This window comes from Strix aluco, chromosome 3 (genome assembly GCF_031877795.1).
Source record: "Strix aluco isolate bStrAlu1 chromosome 3, bStrAlu1.hap1, whole genome shotgun sequence".
NCBI classification, from domain to species: domain Eukaryota; kingdom Metazoa; phylum Chordata; class Aves; order Strigiformes; family Strigidae; genus Strix; species Strix aluco.
The window spans coordinates 104,770,848-104,791,206 of record NC_133933.1 but is presented as its reverse complement, the minus strand read 5'-3'; the positions used below and the strand labels follow the sequence as shown (position 1 = coordinate 104,791,206).

General features: G+C 43.3%; 2 protein-coding genes across 5 annotated transcripts in view; both read left to right on the top strand.

Annotated features, from left to right (window-relative positions):
- The window catches only part of LOC141921335 (E3 SUMO-protein ligase ZNF451-like), a 40,013-nt gene extending 34,771 nt beyond the window's left edge, over positions 1-5,242 (top strand). For all 4 annotated transcript variants that reach the window (XM_074819854.1, XM_074819857.1, XM_074819856.1 and 1 more), the window contains 2 exons: positions 1,710-1,781; positions 4,089-5,242. In XM_074819854.1, the coding sequence (XP_074675955.1) occupies positions 1,710-1,781; positions 4,089-4,141 (125 nt within the window). In that variant the 3' untranslated portion in view covers positions 4,142-5,242. The remainder of the gene's footprint in view (positions 1-1,709; positions 1,782-4,088) is intronic.
- A 5,840-nt stretch (positions 5,243-11,082) lies between these two features.
- BAG2 (BAG cochaperone 2) lies at positions 11,083-19,711 on the top strand. Its single transcript, XM_074819852.1, has 3 exons — positions 11,083-11,402; positions 17,698-17,807; positions 18,846-19,711. The coding sequence occupies exons 1-3, from the start codon at positions 11,206-11,208 to the stop codon at positions 19,244-19,246; spliced, it is 708 nt and encodes a 235-aa protein (XP_074675953.1). The 5' UTR covers positions 11,083-11,205; the 3' UTR covers positions 19,247-19,711.
- The last annotated feature ends 648 nt before the right edge of the window (positions 19,712-20,359 follow it).

The window sequence follows — 20,359 nt, the reverse complement described above, 5'->3', positions numbered from 1 at the left end:
CTGACTACTCCTATCCTCTGCTGTTTAACCATCTATGCAAGATGCCAGTCAGAAGAATATTGCCTTGCCTGTTTGGCAGCACGTTCTGTCAAGTCACCTAAAAAGCTTCTACAAGCCTTCAGAAAAGTGCTCATAATGCTTTTTGATATGAAATGGTACCAAACCAGAGACCCTCTTGTACTATGCCTTACTGCTCACACAAACTCAGTTCTTCCATTATACTTACACCAAGAAATGAGTTAGAGAGTGATTGCTTCAACTGTTATGCCTTTAACAGGTACAAAACTTCTTAGAGCAGTCTGAGATGTCTTCCAGGCTGGAAGATTAAAAGGATGGTTAATAGGGCGAAGCTGCTTGTGCACTTTTTCCTCCCTTTCATAAGTTATTGTAATGACTTTTTCGAGTTGTGTGGATTTTTCTTTCTTTTGCTTTGTTTGCTTTAGAATATGACATAAAGAATAGTATCTCTTCTGCCCAGAGATAGTAGGCAGCTCCAAAAAGGATTCACAGTCAGTCTGGCAAGTGACAGGAGAAAGACCATTTTAACTGCAGTGTATATCCAGCTATTTCTGGCATCTTTGTGGGCTTCTGATCTGTTTGATACCAGCTGTTGGAGTCTGTATTCCTGGAATTGGGAAGGTCAGCAACGTTGCTGTTTGAACAAGGTATATGTGTCAGAGGTTTGAAAGCAAATTTTAGAAAGTGTACCTGTCACTTTGGATACCTAACTTGGGTCATTTAAAATGCCATAAGTCACAACAGTCAGTAAATTAGATGTCCATATTGGAATGTTCTTTGCTGGTAAACGTAATCAGGAGTACATTGGTGTACTAATAAATGTGATCACTTCCCTTGAAGTGCTTCTCTTGGTGTGACCATAGGAGACCTAGTTGACTGCAAATACTATAAGACCTCATTACAGAGACCATCTCCCAAAATAGCAATAGCCTATAGCAGGAGAATGTATACATAATGTGACTTATTGACTCGTTTATTTTTTAACCTGTAGTTTACTGAGACTGTTTAAAACAAATGAAAAAAAAAAAAAACACACCTTGGCTACACCAATCCCTACTAGATACCTCAGAATAGAGCTGTCATTCTGGAGCTGGAAACCAGCCTCATGAAGTGCATTATTTAGAAAGGGAAAGGTAGCAGAGTTTTGGCTGGGCTTGGCTATGATGAGTTAGCAGATTAAACTAAGTGTATTGACATTTTTCTTCTGTGCGACTTGAACATCTGCTGAATTGCACTGCTGAGTTGAGATATGGCACTCCATTGTTCATATGGAGTGTTTAGGCAACAAAATACAGCTACAATCATTTGTAGGCAGAGACACACTAAGATTTCTTCTCATAATTAAATACTTCATACATTTTGTAGAAAGTGAGTAATGTCTCTTTTAATAACTATTACAAAAAAACTAATGCAGTAGACACAGTAGCTTCTGTACCTATTATTTCTTGTTACTGTTTTAAAATAATATCAAATTGAAGCAGTCGGCTTCTAGATTTTGGGAAGAAAGAGAAGAAGGTAGCTGAAAAATAACTGTCTCTTGAGTTACTGTCTTAAACTACCACTATGATGTATTTTTACCTTGATTTTCAGATCATAACAAGGGTGTTTCTTCAAATCTAACCTACAGTTGAGTTGTTAACTTTTTTTTATTAGAAGCGAAGTGTAATTTCTGTTTCATTTGTGCATTTAAGGTTCAGATAGCGAAGATGAAGATATCAAACTAACAATGAAGAGGAGCTTAGAAGAAACAAAGAAACAGGAAGGTCTGTTAATTTTTACTTTTCAGTGTTCAGGAGTGCTATTAATTATGGAAGATACAGAAACTAAATTTACAATTGGTTTTATAGCAAGTGACCTCTTAGGAATACTCTCTAAAATATGCTGGGCAATCTTGAGTAGTTAAGAACACTGTGATGAGTTATAAATAAAAAATAATTTCCTAACCTGAGAAGTATGCCAGCAGACTCAAAATCTATTTTATTGGTGCACCACAGGGTATTGTGCAATTAAAGACTTGACTGAGCTTACTTTGTACCAGTTTAATATGACTGTGGTGACTTAGAGTACTGAGTTACTGGCTGAATAGTTGAACATCTGAATAAATAGTTCAAAATTAGGCATTATATCTCAACAAAGCACTCTGGGCTCCTAAAAGAGCTGTAGATTTATGCACAAGTATGAATCAGGAGTACAGCTGTCTGCTCACATCATACCTTACCTTATTTGAAATTGTTTTCATCCTTTTGCTGTTGTGCCTGGTGGTGGTGTTCATACAATTTAGCCATTGATTTTTCATAACAGACTACAGCGCACTTTGAAAATAATTCGTTTAAAAGGCTTGACTGCCCTTCCACCTGATGGAAATAAAATGAACTTTAAAAAAATAAATAATTTTTACAAGGTCAGTGATAAAATTGATAAACTGAATCTTATATTCCCAGAATTTATTCAGTTATAAATTTACCAACTGTTACTAAATATTGTTATTAAATGTACAACATATTCATCTACAGTACTGCAGGTTTGCTGCACTCGGGTGCCCCTAGCACTGGGTACTGCCACCAGGGATAGCAGTGGCATTTGGTGCATACAGGAGGTCCCAGTTCAGATGCTGCAGTGCTGAAGGCATCTGACCTTATGAAGCAGCCTGGCTGTAGCTGTGTTCTCTGCCTGCCTGCGTGGTTAATGGCAGTTCTGTCATGGGCTAAGAGGGAGTGAGGAGGCAAAACCAACCCCAGAAAAGGGTAAAAAAGGAAAAAGCACTAGCAACTGCTGAAAGAGGGGAAAGCAAAAAGCAAGTGTAGGAGGCAGAACAATCTGCTTCCGCAGCTCCAGGGCAATTCAGGTATCACTGTGCCGTTAGCAACAGAGTCACAGTTTGGACCTTATTCTTGATTCTTGCACATGCTTAGTGGCTAACTGACAACGTATTTTAATGCAAGCAGTTGTCTGCAGATGGCTTTCTGCTTTATTTTGGCTTCAAAATTTCTTTCTTGTTTCTGTGACCATGTGATGTTTTCCTTTCAGAAACGTAACAACTCTCATATCAGTAGTACCAGATGTTTAACAGTAAAGTCCAGGTGAATGAATTATGGCTCTGCTGACATGAGAAAGCATTCATTGATACTATTCTGTTCTAAATCTAGGCCTTGCATAAAATAGCCTGACAATAATTAAAGTTTTAAAATCTGTTATGCTAATACATATATAATTATTGTTTCCTTTGTCATAAGAACAGACAGCTGCTTTTTATAGGATGCGCTTGTGTGCTCCTAAAACAGAAGATGAATAATTCAAGAGTGAGAGTGTCTGAAAGCTGCTTTATTTTTTCCAACCATATCATTGGCATTAATATTTACTGTACATATAAACCTTGTCTAACGATATTTACTTCACTAACACCAAACAATTAGTGCCCAAACCAGCCTAAATCCAATGCAGAAACGAAGTTTCTTTTCTGAGTATTACGAAAAGTGTTTAAGAGAGGCTGTTCACAAGTCAGATGAGTTCACTGCAGTCTTCCCCGCCACCATCAAGAATGTTACAGCCCTGATCTAGACTATTCTTACCATTGATACGACTTTTTCTCTACTTACGTCTGGCCTTCCTAGTAAGAGGGACAACAGTGGTGCAAAGTTAGAATGTAGATATAGGAATATCTATTGATAAGGAATTGAAATGAAAATACTGAAACCTCTCTGCTTGTTTTGTGTGTCTTTTGTTTTAATACTTTATTTTTCTTGGTGCTTACATATGGATTCTAATCTTGGTATTATTTTGACCAGTAAATATACAGTTGCGTTATACTCTTAACTCAGAGCAACCCAATGATTAGTTTAATACAGTGGAAGGTTGTAGAGGTTGTTCTTTGTTTTGAAGTGTCAAAAAGCTAGCATAAGACAGAAGGAGGGAAAATAATTTCATGCTGTTTCTCTACCTTTTTTTGCAGTCTACTGGCATCACCCACAGAAGTAATTTGTTGCTTTATGTAGTAATATTAATATAGCTGTGTTTATGACTAGTTATCAACCATAGTTTGAGGTTATAATCAGTTTTTTGTGTTTACACAGAGCAAGATGTGGAATTGGAAGAGGCTATCAAGAGAAGCCTTGAGGAAATGTAAATGAAGATACTTCAGTACACTTAACACCATGTCATCAGAGCTGCTCACAAAAATGGAAGCTTGGTTATCTATTTACAAAGGTTCAGAAATACCACTTCAAAAACACATCTGTATCGTGAATTGGTAGATTTATAATATGATGTCCTCTGTCATGCTGATGAACAGATGGAGTTTATGGATATCCACTGCAATATATTGTGTATGATAAAAATACATTTTTAAGCCTTTGCATATTCTGTTTCTAATGGATGATGACTAAGTCTCTTCAGTCTAGCTGTATAGGTTGTTGCCTAATTAGTAGGCTGGTCTTACTAGGTATTTTGGGGTTTTTAGTTGTTGTTTGTTTAAAAATGGTTCATGTATTTAATTTTTCTGTCACAAAATGTCATTGTCTTTATTTACTTTTTCATGTGGTCTTTGCAACAGATAAAAATAGTAAACTCCAATTAACTCAGATTTGCCTAGCTAATCTTGTTATAAAGAGAAGCTTAGATCCCAGGTTTAGAAATTGAACATATGGCTGAACTCTTGCCTGTGGCCAGTCTCACCTCGAAGACCATAATTTTGTCTACGTCCTGTTTGTTATAAATGTCAGAAGTGGGACCACAGGCTGTACAGTTAGTTTGTTAGCTTTATTTTTATAAATGTGTATGTTTTTTCAATAGTAGCATGGTAGAGTGGTGTATTTGATGGCTTAAAGTCTGACGGGTTTGGTTCCTCTTCCTGATCTGAGGCAGGAACAACTTTTTAAGGGAACAGAAGTTAGATAAACTTTCTAGTTCCTGTTTGGAATAGATGTGAGAGAATTTAAGCTGCATTATTCTTATATACTATTGTCTTTGTTCCCTTCTGTTCACGAAGAGGTGGCCTTGGATAAATGAATGTAAATGTGTTAATTATTTTTGTACTGTCCTTATTTTAAGGTGAACAGTTTTTTCTGTTTAAAATTGTTATCTGTGCCACCTTTCTCAGTTCCTCCATTTAAAAATACCTATGCAAGCTGACCAGCTTTACCAGCCTATTATACTTCAGTTCATGATTGCTGTCAATCAGTAAGAAATTGCAATGTAATAAAATGCCAGATTGATTTTTGTATTATTATTCATTAGTCTGTGAGTTTGCTTCTAACTGCTGTAAATATAAATATTCATTATGCAAACAAATACTTTTTGAGGAGAGTAAGATAAGGGGAAGGCTAGATTTTTCTTCTCACTCAATTCCAAAGAGTCAGAATAACTACAGCTATGTGTCACCGTGGTTAGAAAAGCTGGAAAACTAGCCCTGGTTTATTTTCTAATCATGATTCTGATATAACTGCCGTCTCTGAAATAAATAGAATTAATGAATAATCTAGTGAGTTATCTCAGCATTCATTAGCAATCATACAAATTGAAGAAACTTCAAATGATAGAAAACAGTTTGAACACTTCCAGTGCATTTGACTCTGACACCCAAGTGTTACAAAGTGAACAGGACCTCTTAATGTTTTTCCCTTGTGTCTGCAAATCTCTGATTAGTCGCACTCCTGTTTAGATCTGCTGCTGCTGAGGAAGCCCTATTGTGGAAGATTTTGAGTTGCCTTTAGCTACTGACTCAAGCTAAATCAGTTCCAGATTTTTTTTCACACCCAAGTTTTTCTAATAAAGGGTGCAGTGAGACAGAAAACAATTTTCCTCCTCAAAAGCATCTCAGTCCAAGTTATAGAGGCTTTTGGGCAGGTTTTTTTCAGTGCAGACCCTAAAGTTGCAAATTTCTTTCACCTGAAAAGATGTTTCAGCTTGAGAAAGTTCTTTGCTTGGCTCAACAAATGTTTAAAACCTGGGTAGATGGTCTTCTCCAGAGTCTGCTGTGTTAGATTTTGATCATGTGCTTTATTCCTTATGACATTGTCATAAATGTAAAGTTTGCTTGTACCTGATGGGCCATCACTTAATCGGTTGCATTAAAAAAAAAGGCATGTGTGCGCACACATTCTCTTATCTATACTTGGAGCTCCAGTTATTACACATATTGTATTGGCCTCTTCATCTGCTTACCAAAACAAGTAGCAAATCCCCACCACTGCTCCTATGGCTTTTATAAAACAGCTAAATAGAGTTCTAGTCTCTGTATTCTTTTTATGTTAAAAGTAGTCGCCAGAAATATCAACATCTTGAAACTTGTCCTCATTTTCTTTGGTCTCTCTGAGGTTCTCCTAACTCTCTGAAATTTTTCTTTGCAAAGTTTTCTGCCATCACAGGCTTGTAATACTCCTGTTTCCAGAAGAGCAGAGAAAATTGGATTCTTAAAATGCTGCACGTACAGACACGCGGCTTGTTACTCACCACCATCTTGTGGTACTGCACCTTGTTCTTCAGCTGGAAACGGTGTCTTGTAAATGGTTGTGTTTAGAATTTAATGTTTCTGGCTGGGGAGTCTTGTTTAACTGGCTGAAATTTTTGCGGTTTGTCCTGCATATGCTGAGAGATTTGTCTGCATTTACAAGCACAACTCACCTGTTAAAAGGTGCTTCCCCAGCATCCTTTATGTCTGTACTAGACATGATTGGTCCTGCCCTTTTTAAGAGAATTTGCTTTTCTGGTGATGTTTGAGTTCACCCTTCGTTAGTCTGAAGTTCTTTTTCTATTTATCTTTAATGAGGAAAAAGTCTGATCTCCACCTGGCTACCACCAGCTGTTCATTTTAATGCTTTTAACTTCTACATGGTGCATGCATAAGTTTTGCAAAACCGAAATGGTCACAAGTCAAAATTGGTACAAGGCTCTTCTCTCTTTGGAGCTTTTTGTGCCATATTCTTTCATATCAAACAAAATCCCTCTTTTGGTCATATTCTGAGATAAGATGAGATGCCAGATATGTCAGTGCAAGTGTTATGAAAGTTGCTTGGAGCACCAAAATATCATGCCTGCCTGCCTCTGTGGTTTAATAATATTAAAAAAAAAAATTAAATTGAGATTAGCTTTACTATAAGATACTTGCTTTGTATGTGGTTTTGGGTGGTGGGTTAATTTTCTTAGCTCTTCAAGGTATACAGAAATGACCACTACTGTTCCTATAGCGGTCACAGAATGCAAACCTTTAGTCAATCTTTACCAAATATGGTGAAGTTTATAGAGGTATGAAGTTACGCCGCCGTCTTTCTTAAAAGGAAAGTGTTCTATCATCTGCTTGTGCTGTCCTAGCAATGTTTACAGTGACTGCTGTAAACTGGAAGGAGGTGAGGAGGATGGATGACGAATTGTTTCAAAATTAATTTAGAAAAATTGGCTGACGTTAGCACAAAGATACTTTCTGGTAATTCTTTCCAGCTAAGTAGCTTTATTAAAGTCTGCATCTGCATATTTCTTTGACACTTCTAAACCTCAAGTTCCCTGCAGAAATTCTTAATTTAAGTGGTTTAGAGCTCAGCTGTAACAATCTGGGTCAAATAATATGGTCTGAGATATTGTAAAAGTGGATGTAAAACAAGTCAGAAAATTTATGGCAAGTGGCAAGTACATGTGAAGTGTGCACTCGGATGGCCAAGCTCTGCGTGCCTGGAAATTTAATGTAAATTTCCCTTCGTAAATCCATGCAAGTTCACTTTCCCTCACTGTGGTATCCTAATTTCTGTGAGTCCTTCTTTTTGTTTTTTTGCTCAGAGCTCCATCGACAATCAGCCAGGAGTCTGCAGCAGTACAGAATTCCCTGGCTCATTTACTAGGCACTTCTCCTCTCTGTGAGAATGAATTGCTGCATGCCCATAATGGTCATACCAGCTTTCAGGTTGGTTCTGAGATTGAGAGCTTCCTTCAGACTTCTGACAAGCTTGGGACCTCAGGGCTTGCCTACACTGTAAAATGGCTGTGATGTATACAGGCAAACCCAGGGCTAGCTTTAATTAGCACTGCTAACAGCTGTAGAGACACAGTAGCACAGGTTCAGCAGGTGCTAAAGTGAGGGGGCAGCCTACTGTGATAGCAGGTACAAATTTTGATTGAAAACATATATTAAATCTCCTGTTGGCCCATCTTTACTGTTGCTGTTATGGTGCTGTGGAGCCCAAGCTGGCTTTGGCTGGCTGGCCCAAGCCATGGTTGCATCCTTCTGCTATGTATGGGAACTGTTGTGTTTCCTGAACACCTGCATATAAAGAAGCTTCTTCAGATGAAGTTCCTGTAGGTGAAGGGAGGAAAATAATCTGGCATGGCATTCTTGGGTGTGGACTTTCTCTTTGATCCTATTCCATGACAGCTCATGAATAAGTGTTAGGGTACGTGACAAGGTATATATCAGGCTTTGGAATAAGGCAAAGCTGGAACGAAGGTGCTCTTTAGCATTTAGTAGTGCTTTTGGTGTAGACCATCTCCCTGGCTCTGGGACTTGCACAAATACATCAGATGTCCAAGACCTGGGAAAGTTGCTCTTTCTGCTACCTCAAGGGACCTTGTGCCCATTAATGACACTCTTCTTGCCATTGCTCTGTTTAGCAAGTGGCACCGATTTTTTACAATGCTGTAGCTTAAACAAGAGACAGCTGGTGCTTCGCCGCTGAGGGAGCAGTGCAGAAACCACGAGATGCTCACCCACTCCTCATGTTCTTCTTGCTGGTGCCCATAGCCAGAGCAGGGCTGTGCAGTCCATCACATGAACGTGGCTGTGGAGAAGATGAGGAGAGGGGGACATAGGCATGGCAGCAACGGCAGGCCTGACCCAGCCATCACTTTTCTTCATCACAGACCGCAAGGAGGAGGATGAAATCTGCCCTTTGTTTCAGAGGGGGGGGCCCTTCTTCCTCCCATTGCCTTGTCGCCCTGAAGGACCCAATTTCTGCCTTTTGTGTCCCTAAACTTCTCCCAGTTCAGCTGTGAGTCATTTCCCTTCCTCCAGAGATGGACTCCTATCCTTCCAGCCCAGGCATCTGTTATTTTGGAAAAGCGGTGGCAACCACCCCTCTACATACCTCGGCAAGAAATAGAGGGGCAGGGGACAATCTACCCTTCTAGAGAGCAGGAAAGGTAGTTTTCATGGTCCTTCCAAGTTTCTAAATGGGAAAATATCCCAGACTGCACAGGCAGTAAAGTTGAGGCTTGTCCCAGAAGACCATTTTTGCTTTTAAACCTGCGTTTTTGTTCCATGGTTTGTGCCATTCTCACTTCTAGGGTAAAACACCATTTTGCTGTTAAAGAGGATAAGTCCTATGTGATACGTCTGGACACAGCTATAGCTGTTCTGTGCCTCTGTTTCATTACAGCTTCTACCCGCGTGGAATTAAACCCCTGTGCAAGGAAAAAAATGCTCAAAGCTCTTCAGCTATTTTTATTTCTGTTTTTTAAACCCAATCTAATTGATACTTAATAAAGTGGCATGGAAAGAATAGAAGGATCCTAGGGAAAAAAATGGTTGCAAACTGTGTCATGGCTACAAATGGTTTCTGTTTAGGGTGGGAAGCAGTTTTTAATTATCTTCTACAAAGACTGTAGAGAGATGGATGGAACAATTGCTCAAATGAAGTTATTTCCATGAGCTCACAGGCAACAAGCCTTACATATCCAACTATGTAAAACAAAGAAAACTCAGGCAATTAATTTAACAAGAGCGCTTGGGACATGATACCATTCTGAATGGACAAGCCTGAGAAAACAGCTATTTTGAATCACAGTGGGATAAACATACCAAACAGTATCCCTGTGCAACAAAATCCCTCTTAGCTGGGTGCCAAAAATTGGTCTGTTAGAGCCATGGGGTATTTGCCCAAACCTGGACTTTCAGGATAAGCAAATTCCTTTTTAAATACTCACAGTAGTGGCAAGTAAAGCCTATGTGTGACTTGAATTGCTGGAACCAACGCTGCCAGCAGGGACCTGAAGTACAAGAGATTCCGTGCGAGTTGTTTGCTAGGTTGGTATGGTGGGCGCTTGCGAGAGAGAAGGTACCGTTCTGGACTGCCAATTTAAATACGATCTCGGAACAAGTCATTACTAGATGTAGGTCCACTACCTGGCATAGAAAGAGAACATTAAACACTTTTATTTCCAGTAAGCCTTCTCCTATCATCTTGGACAATAACATCTGTTGAACGGCTTCTTTTCTGCAGGTAGTCAGGGGGCTCTTACCGTTGGCACCAGAAAGATGTGCTATCAGTGGCAGTATCTCATGTTTTTAGGAACGCTGCTCAGGTTCTTACAGTAAGGGCTATTTCTGGTTTACTTTTCTCTAACTTCTCTCTCCCATCAACAGGCTTCTGGATTTTTAAAGCATTTGTTGTTTTCCTCCCCCCATTTCTTGTGTTTTCGGATGTTTCAGCTTTGCAGCTCACTTTTTGAACAGCTTCGTGTAAAAGTAACAGTTGTGTGGTGGGGGTTTTCTTGTTTTCTTTAATGACGGAGCAAACCAATGAACCAACTGTCAGGAACAGTTCTGGAAGGCAAATCCTCCCACTAACAGCTACCATCTCGAACAAAGTTGATATAGTCCTTGAAAACCTCATTATTCCTCCCTTAGCGTCTGGTTTAGCAAGAGACAGAGTTCCTGCTGCTTTGTCTGGTCCAGGTTCTGCTGCTTTTGTCACGGAGGGTGCTGGGGACAGAGGCGGGGGCAGCCCGGGGCCTCCCTGTGCCCGGGAAAGCTCCCCGGGAGCAGCAGAGGCGCCGCAGGGCCGCCCTGCGGGGGGCGCGTCGTGGCGGGCACCGCTCGCGGGCACCCACGTGGGACGGGGCGCGGGGCGGCACCGAGGTGCCGGCGACCCCAGGTCACGTTCGTCCCCCTGCGGGTTTTGTCCCCAGTGTGACCCCCCGGCTCGCTGGCGGGTTCAGCCTGCCGCCACCCGTGCTTCTGCTGCGGCGGCGGGGCCGGGCCGGGCCGGGCGAGGCGAGGCGAGGCGAGGCGCGGCGGGCCGGCGCGCTGCGTGAGGCGGCGCCCGCGGGGCCGCGGCCCGTCGCGGAGGCGGGGTGGCCGCGGGGGCAGGCGGCGGGGCGGGCTCCTTCTTTGGCCATGAGCGAAGTGCCGGCATTCGGCCGCCGCCTGCGGGACGCGGGGAGGGAGCGGCCGCAGCGAGGGTCCGCCGGCGGCAGCAGGCGGGTGCTATGGCCCAGGCCAAGATCAGCGCCAAGGCCAGCGAGGGGGCGCAGCAGCCGCCGCATCAGCCGCCGCCGCAGCAGCAGCAGCAGCAGCAGCAGCAGCCGTCGTCCGGCGGGCAGCTCCGGGGCCGCTTCTACCGCTCCACCTCCATGGCGGACCGCTCGAGCCGCCTGCTCGAGAACCTGGACCAGCTGGAGCTCAGGTGGGGCCCCGGAGGCCGGCGGCGGCGGCACCGCGGCGGCCGGGCCGGGCCTGGGCAAAGGGAGGGGAGAGGAGGGGAGGGGGCCGCGGGCCCGGGCAGCCGCCTCGCCCCGAGCCCGCCGGCTCCTCGCAGCAGCCTGGCGGCGGGTGGGGACCCTTGCAGGGCAGGAGGGGAGGGGAGCGGCTCTGGGATTGGGGCTTCTTGAGGTGACCGAGGGGAAAAAGGATGCCCCTTCGTCGGGGACGGAGGGGGACAAGTTTAAAAATGGCAGCTGCTGCTCTAAGGTGAAATAGCGTGGCCTGGAAATACGTGAAAATAGGAATGTGTTTGTGAATGTATGAAAATAGACGTTTTTCAGAAAAAGTGCGTAAGCCTTTTTCGGATTTGCTGCCCTTTACAGTTTGGGGAGTCTTTAGCAAACGGGGTAGCGGGCTGCTGGCGGTGCCGGGGCTGCCGTGACAGGACGCGGACAAGCCCCGCAGAAGGTCGGCCCACTCCGTAGCCCCTGTCCCGCGTCTGTCGGGCAGGTGTTTTATAAGAAGATGCAGGAAAGCCGAGGATAAAACGTGCTATCAGTCGGGCTCTCGGAGGCTCTTGCAAGCCTTCAAGCCGCAGTGCTGAATGCCGGCACATGAGGCTTCGTGTCTCCCAAACCTCCCTTTGCACTTACTGGTTCAGCCACGGATGTTCTTGTTACCCATGTTTATGTCCATCTCCTCTCTGAAGTGTAATAAATCATGTAACTATAACGTGAATAGCATTGCGTTCTGCAGCTTAGGTGTATTTTTCCAAAGTAATTGCGACTATGTTGCGTATTCCGTCGTTGTGCCAAGACATGCCCTGTCTCCTCCTGCTACTTGACGTTCCCCAAATAATCCCATTTGATTTTTTTCCCAGTTCGGCTGCATGAGAGACCATTCCTTGCCTTTAATCATCTTCCTCGTGCTCTCAGCTCTGCCTAATTACAGTGTCCTTTCTGAGGTGGGTGGATGCGCAGGGTGCCGTGGGTGTACCACTGATTCACCTCCTGCCTCTACTGTTTCAACACGCCCTTTCCTTCATTACAGCTGCATATTGATCAGCAGCTTTCACAGAACCACCCAGAATGTTTCTAGGACTTTCCTGTAATTAGAAGAGCTCTGTGGGATAGAGGAGTTGCGTTTTTCCCCTTTCTGCCTGCATTAGTTTGCATTATTCAGGAGTGGACTTGATGTGCTATTATATTAGCCTTTTGCTTAGCTTGATTAAATCTCCTTGAAGTCCTTCGCAGACTTCTCTGAATTTGACTAAACAAAATCCCTGTCTGCAAACAAGTCTTGCTGCTCACATCCAGGTCTAGCGCATGAATGTATAATCACAAAATGATCAGCAGAATATGCAAAAATGTTTTTTAATTTTTCTGAGCGACTCTGAGACAAAGCAGACAGTTTGGTTAACCAGAAGTTAAACCCCAAATTAAACTTCGCAGTTTGCTGGGGGTCTTTCAAACCGGCATAGTCCTAAATGTGGAACAGTTACAAAAAAAGTCAAAGTCACTTGTCGTATTTTTTTCCTATGCGGAACTAATCAACATGCCTCATTTCAAAGTTATTTGAATGACAGGAGGAAGAGCTTCCACACTTCCCTCTCCAGCCGGTCTAGTTTACCTATAGACCCTCAAGATGTTGCTCGTAAATATAATAAGTGAGAATTTGTCAAAGTGAACTACAGCGTTTAATTAAACCCCTTGACAATCCTCAGTTCTCAAGTTGCTTAAGGTCGGCCAAACCCCAAGGCAACCTACATCCCTTCGGAAATCATCTGGTTTGAACAGCCTTCCCTTTTCTCCCTTGCTTTCCACTGCGAGAGCTGCTTTTCTAACAGTAACAGGGTATTTTTGTACTTGCCTGCTAGGTATTTGCGGAGGGACTCTATTCTGTAGGGAAAGTGAGCGGGAAAGGGGGATTAATTTGACTGCCAGGGAGCGAACCCGCTGTCAGGGGAGGTGGCAGGGGGCGGGGGGGCAGGTGGCACATTTGTGCCTTGTAAGGGCTTGGACCTCCGTGTTGCCCTGACTGCCGGTGGTGAATGCCAGGACATCTCGGGAGCAGCTGGAAGCAGGACCAGCGTCTCTGTTTATGAGTCACTGTGTTCTGGTGGTTGTGTTAAGTGAACACGCAGTCCTAGGTGTAACGATACATGAGAAGTCAGACTCTTGCTTTTTTTTCCTTTTAATCTTAATTATTTTAATCTTAATTATTAATTTAATCTTAATATTCTCCTTCGGAACAACCATATTCCCTCACCATTCATATGTATGTTCATGAGACTGCTCATCTGAGAATGGAAACTCTGTTTAAGCAGCAGAGGATGCCAGGGTGAAACTCCCTGCTTTGTCCAGTGTGCTCAGCTCTGTTTCAGGAAAAAAGCTGCACCATCTTCAGATGTTTCTTATTTCCTTTGAAAACTTATCTGCACTTCCAGCGCACAAGCTTTAATAGTGAACTGTGTAAGTCAGTGAGTAGTTTAAAGGACGGAGTTATTGCAGCTGTCCTAAGAAAGCGGGTATCGAGTTTCTCATCTGGAAACAAAAGCGCAGGCTGGTCCACCTGTTCCTCAGGGGAATGCTCTGCTCATGTCAATGGTATGTAGGAAAGAAGGGCACTGCACGGCTAATCGCTGTCAGACCAGGGAAAATCAGAAGTAAGGAATGTTTTTTTAGTCTTAGGTAATGGGTGGAATATTTAGTCGATGTTCAAAGTGACAAATATGCTCCAAGTAAAAATATGATTGGATGTGCTCATTTGCTAGAAAAAGACCATACTGCTGCACTGAGATAATTGATAATTGGGCGTAGATAGGAGTATTTTGTGTTCTCTTTTCTTTGCTTTCTATTCTTTGTTTTTTTGAGAATCGGATTGTGTTTCCACCCTTTTCCACAGCAGTCACCTCTGCTAGACGTTTATCTCTTCCAATCTTTTTTTTGCTTGTCCCCATCCCGAGAAAGTAAAGATTTACACAAACCTATGAAGTTAAAGCACATTTTAGGAAAGAAGTTAGGAGAGCTGACTGCAAGGTGCGGACCTGACACTTTCGCAGCAAGTCAGGAGGGAAGGGTGTGCAGTCCTGGCCGCGGGGCTGGGGTCTCGGGGTCTCTGCCAGGCTGTGGCCTGGGGGCCGGGAGGAGCTGGCGGGACCCACCCCAGCGCGGGGCAGGCAGCCGGAGGCCTCCATGCAAGCCAGGGCAGCAAAATAGGGGGAGGCAGTGGGAGGTGTCTCACCTTGATAAACCCCCCTCAGCATCTTCTCTGGAGCACTAACTTTTCCTGAGGCTGGTGTGAGTGGTTTCTGTGGTTTTTTGTTTTGGTTTGGTTTGGTTTTCCCCACTAGAGCGCTGTTCTGAAATGATCCTATTGCACTGTTTTGACCTCCATGAAGTCCAGGTCCCTAGCAGTGACAGCTGGCCGTTTCCTCTGCTCCCTTGTCTTGCCCTTGTCAAGCCATTTCCCCCATCTTCCCTTCGAGTGTGTAACTCCGGCTGGCTGGCTGGCTGCTGAGATGCTGCCTTTGCTGCCAATATGCTGTGTTATCACACTCTGCCTCCACCCTGCCCTCGAGGTCTCTGAAATCCGAGGAGTTTATTTTTTAGGATTATTTAGTCCCATCACGCCGCTCATAATTGCTCAAGATGGAATTTTTGGAAGGGATAGCAGAGGGGTGGGGGAGTCCCGACGTGCTGCTTCCCTGTCCCTTTGCCCTGGCAGCAGGAGCCGGGGTGCCTCCTTCCTGCGCCGTTACCCGGTGCCAGGGTAGGCCCTCATTTGACTGCCGTTTGTGGAAGCAAATACACTAAAAGTAAAATCCCAGTGGATTTTAGTGGTGTGGCACTCTATTGCAGTTGAAAAGGTGGTTAAAATAATTCCCAAGAACCAATTATTGCAAATAAAATAGTTCTCAGGATTTGATCATATGATTTTCTGCAAAATAATGTTAATCTCAAATTGGTAAATTGTGGGGGTGTTTTTGCAGTATACAATCGTTAAATCTGATCATTTGGCTTTTGGGTCCTACCTAAAAAGCCAGCAGTAGCTGGCTTTTGGAAGCAGTGATGTTTTAGGCACTTTCTTTAGAATTGCACCAATTCAGGATGCATCTCTGCAATGCAGTTTTTCCACATTCTTCATACGACCCAGCAAACCTGTGGAAATCATGGATTGATCCAACCGCTGAAGGCAGACCTTTGGTCTTTAAGTCAGTACAGTGATATACCAAATCCAACTTAAAAACACTATTAAAATTGGAATCCTGCACTTGCAAATTTTAAGCTTTTTTTAAATTGTGAAAATACTAGTTTTTTTAAAAGGCATGGCAAGGCATTTATGAAAATATTGCTAGACTTCCTAAATTATAAAGTGCAGACATCTGAAGCATCAAATGACTCCACCTGCTTCATTGCTGTTACTAACCAGTCCAAAATAATAATTAAAAGTATTTGCTCTTGGCAAGAATTTGCATTGCATTAACTTTTCCCACTCCTCCTCAGAATGAACATGAAAGGCAAGGGCCGAAGCTTGTGCTTTCACTGACTAAATTAGACTAAATATTTTGTAAAACAGAACCATTTCGTGAGCAGGCTGCATGTGAAGTGTGACTATTTATATCCTCAAATGCTCCCATTCTGCCTTCTTTTGCCCTCCTTTCTCTTCCTGCTGTTTTTCCAAAGTTACCTGCCCTCAGCCAGGCTTTGAGGAAGGAGCAGCAGCTCTGTACCTGTCTCAAGAGATAAGCCCTCATCGACAGAAGCAGCAATAACCCACCACCATTTCAGGGCAGTGTCCAGTAATGTTGAAGAGCGCAGAGCATCTGAGAGACTTAATGATGTTTTGGTTTGTTTCCCCTTTTCTGGCCAGGTTTAATAAACATTTCAGGGTAGATGGATTCCTGTGCTGCTTACAGCAGCTAGACCTCCCGAGCTGCACACTGAAAGCATCTGAAACTGTCAGCCAGATTCACATGATACTCTGCTTTTCTGTGAGGTCTGGGAATGTGGAGTTGATTTTTTTGGCACAACTCTTGCAGCCAATTGCAGCTTGGCAAGTCCTCTGCAAGCCCCTACCCTCAAGCTTCCAGGGCAAAGCCAAGGAAGGGGGACGTTTCCCTCTTGTGCCTGGTCTCCAAAGTGAACAGTTCCCAGATGTGCTTTTCCATATTACTTGGATGAATGCAAGAGCCCCCTCCTTAAAACCATGTCGGGGAATAAGACATGAATTAAGGAACTGGACAGCGATTTCTAGTATGGCATTTTCACATCGCCCATGGCCAGATGGGCCTGTACCTTATGCCACGAGGAGGAGGGCAGTCTATGGGCACGTAACCATGAAGCTTACCAAGACCCCGTAGTTACGGGGGAGAGCAGTTTCTGATGGGCTTTCCCCTTGCCCTCACTGCCTCATGTGTGAGTTTCAGCACAGTGAACAGGACTGGAGTAGGGGTCCTGTTTCAGGAGGAACCAAGTTTTGTGCTTCCCTGCAGCCCAGAAACAGGAGCTGCTCTTACAGAAGCTTCCTTCCCGTGTGAATCACAGCAAGCATCGCTCCACGGAAAACACCAGGGACTGTGGGGACAGGCAGTCCAGCATCTTCTCCTGGTGACCAAGGCATGCCCCTCGAAGGGGAAGCCCTTGTCAACGTTAATAAAAATATGTGAGCTTTGTCCCTCTCACCTGTGTTATTCCCTTGTGAAAGGCGTTGTTCGGCTACAAGGTGGTGTTTGAGTTTTCTGGAGTGTTTGTGGCTTTGTAGGTGGGTCGTAGGGTTTTGCGCTGCTGGCCTGGGGACAGTGGGGAAGCCAAGCTCCCTTGTTGCCTCCATCCCTGCAGCTGCAGCCTTCACCCCCAGGTTCCCCAATGGGAACTTGTTCTGTTTCTCTTCTAGTTAAGCAGCTGATAATAATTGCTAATTAGCTACAGGACTTCTGCTATGGGTCTGTAGTACCATCAGGCTCTGGATATCCAGACTAACTGTGGAGTAGGATAGAACAGCACTGTCAGTAAAATAAGATTTGTCTGATCGAATTACTGTTATATTGTTGGGGTTTTTTCCCCCCATTTGTTTGTTTTTAAAAATTACATTGAGTCTTGAAAAGTGAAGTTAAGATACGGGAGAAGGTCATGAAATCAGAGAATCTGGGTCATGGATAATTAAGAACTGGCTGTACTTCTTAAGCTGAAGTTTAAAAAAAACCCAGTTCTTGGCAGCTATATGGGCGAACAGCTATTTTATAATTTAAACATTTTGTTTGGTTCAACCGTGTTCAGGGTAGAGGCTTTCCGTGACGCAGCATGTGCTATGGAACAAGAGAAAGAAATCCTGCTAGAAATGATCCACAATATACAGAACAGCCAGGATATGAGGCACATCAGTGAAGGTGAGAAGCTGCTTTGCCATGCCCTCCCAACCGACCCACTGTCAAACCAGCCCGTGCCCGAGGCAGCAGCTCCGTTCGGTTGCTTGCTGCTGGTGAAGGTACGGGCACGGGAGCCAGCGAAGGTTCCTGAAGGGCCATCTGTTACCCTGGGATCCCCTTTTTCCTGACTCTGGGAGTTCACATACTGTTCAGCTGGATGGTCTACCATGAACATCACTACTGTGTATGTGAAAGCCCATACTCAGTTCACTGATTTATTTAGGTTAATATAGCTCAGCAGAGGGAGAGAAGTTGATGATAATAATGATGATTAAATATAGTTGAAAAACCAGCATTTTAATGGCTTTGACTACTGGACAGGCATGAGTGCCACAAAGCATACAGCCTGCAAGAACCTGATGATTAAGATTGTTGCCGTGGTTGTGTCATATATGGCTTTATATTCCCTAAATCTGTATGGTTTATATTAGGTGCTTAAATTGCTGGTTTATTGGCTCTTCAAGAGCCTACATGTTCAAATGTGTTGTGTCCATATTTTAGGAAAAAACTTAAGTTTTCAGAAAATAGAAAACCATTTTTTTTCATGGCTCCTAATTGCATCTGGTAGTCTGAAATTAGTTTTGTCTTTATAGCCTTCTGGGGTATTGCCTAAATCTCTCCCTCACAATGGCACAGGAGGTCCCTAACACGCCAGTCTGTTAATGAATGTTTCCTGATAGTATTGTATGCTTTGCTTTAATGTGAGACAGCAACCATTGTGTCAGCAGCAGAAAAGCATTGCTACTAACAATGTAAATTGTTAGTAGAGCTTAATGCCTCATTTCAAATTAAAAGATACTAGCTTCTGTGAAATAAGTAGGACTCAGGCAAATGAAAAAAACTCCTTTCTGGCCCCTGGAAATCTCGTTGATTGTCTTTACTTAAAAAAACAACCTTGTTTATTGCAAAGTTGTAGTAGTTTGATTGTCTTGATGTTATTTGCACAGGGAAGTATTCACCTGTAACCTAGAATACTTTACTTTCTTGTTTTCAATTTAGGTGAGAGAGAAGAACTTAATTTGACTGCTAATCGTCTGATGGGCCGAACCCTCACTGTGGAGGTTTCTGTAGAAACCATCCGAAACGCCCAGCAGCAGGAATCCCTACTGCATGCCACGAAGATGATCGATGAAATCGTCAATAAACTTCTAGATGATTTGGAAGATGCCAAAATCCGCTTAATGTCGCTTTACGGTGCGTGCACATCTGACGTGCCAGCGGGACCCATCGATCAGAAATTTCAGTCTGTGGTAATTGGATGTGCCATTGAGGATCAGAAGAAAATCAAAAGGCGGCTAGAGACTCTGCTCAGAAACTTAGAAAATTCTGAAAAGTCAATCACATTGTTGGAGCATCAGAAATCATCTGTTCGACAGTCTTGCAACAGCAAACAGGATTAAACTATCTTCCTGGCTTCTTCTGGCGAATCGCAGGATGAGCGAATCTCCCTGAACAGCACACAGAAGCTAAGAAAAAAATTCTCTGTACAAGCACACGCGTATACACGCATGCATATGCACCAGAATATCTTTGATTGCGAGGTGCGAGCATTTAATGGGTTTTGGTAGCATTGGCATTTTCTTTTGGCAATAAAGAATGCTATCAGTTCTCCTGTAGAGTCGATACTGCTCTATTGCAAATTGTAATTGTGCTTCAGCTGAACTGTCAGAAACCATCAAAATCTAGCCTTTCTTCCATTCTCCTTGGGTTTTTTTTTAAACTAAAGTTGTTTTGTCATATCATGAGATTTCAGCTTTTCTCTGCTGTATACCTAAGTGTGTGAACCAGACTTTTGGGGACAAAAGACAAATCATGGCAATAAATCAGAAACACTAATAAACTGTATATGGTATTTTCATAAACAACACACTGTCCTACTTGTTACCATTTATAGTTTGAATAATTTGGCTCTATTCCTAAGTAGATCACAATACTTCCAAGAGACCGAAATACCCAGTTTGTAACCGAGGACGTGGAAAGCAACACGTCCCTCCAAAGCTCACAACCAAGGCTGGAAACAAGCTCCAGCTCTCGTGATACCCTTCCACGCCTGCCTGGTGAACCATCCTGCCCCCCACCATTTATCTGTAGTTTGAGGTTGCTGTGTATTTTTTTAAAAAGATAATATAAAGGGGAATTGTATTTTATCAGCTACTACTATGCAAATTCATTTTGCATCATCATCTGTGAAGCCACAGAGCAAAACAGTTGAATTCTCAACTGGCAGATACCGTATTTGTTTCTTGTGTAGGATGGTACTTTTTATGTTTAATATAACTCACTCTTCGGGTGAGTGGTTTTTTTTTCTTTTTTCCTTCCACTCCCTCACTCTGTATAATTTCTGCTCATCGTTGCCATACTCTGTTGCTGTGGGTCAAAAGCTGAAGATTTTAGTGTAAGCCTGGAATTTTGCAACCCCCTGTAGCCTGTCAGTCTTCTGCTATTTCACCAAAGGCTGGAGGTCACCTGAGGACAGCAGGGGGGTCTGGCTCAGCCCTTGGCTCAGATTAAAG

Excerpts from the sequence above, each read along its gene's own strand:
- BAG2 (XM_074819852.1), top strand. The coding sequence starts at position 11,206 with ATGGCCCAGGCCAAGATCAGCGCCAAGGCCAGCGAGGGGGCGCAGCAG. Across the intron at positions 11,403-17,697 it reads CTGGACCAGCTGGAGCTCAG|GGTAGAGGCTTTCCGTGACG; the intron begins GTGGGGCCCCGG and ends AACCGTGTTCAG. Across the intron at positions 17,808-18,845 it reads TATGAGGCACATCAGTGAAG|GTGAGAGAGAAGAACTTAAT; the intron begins GTGAGAAGCTGC and ends TTTTCAATTTAG.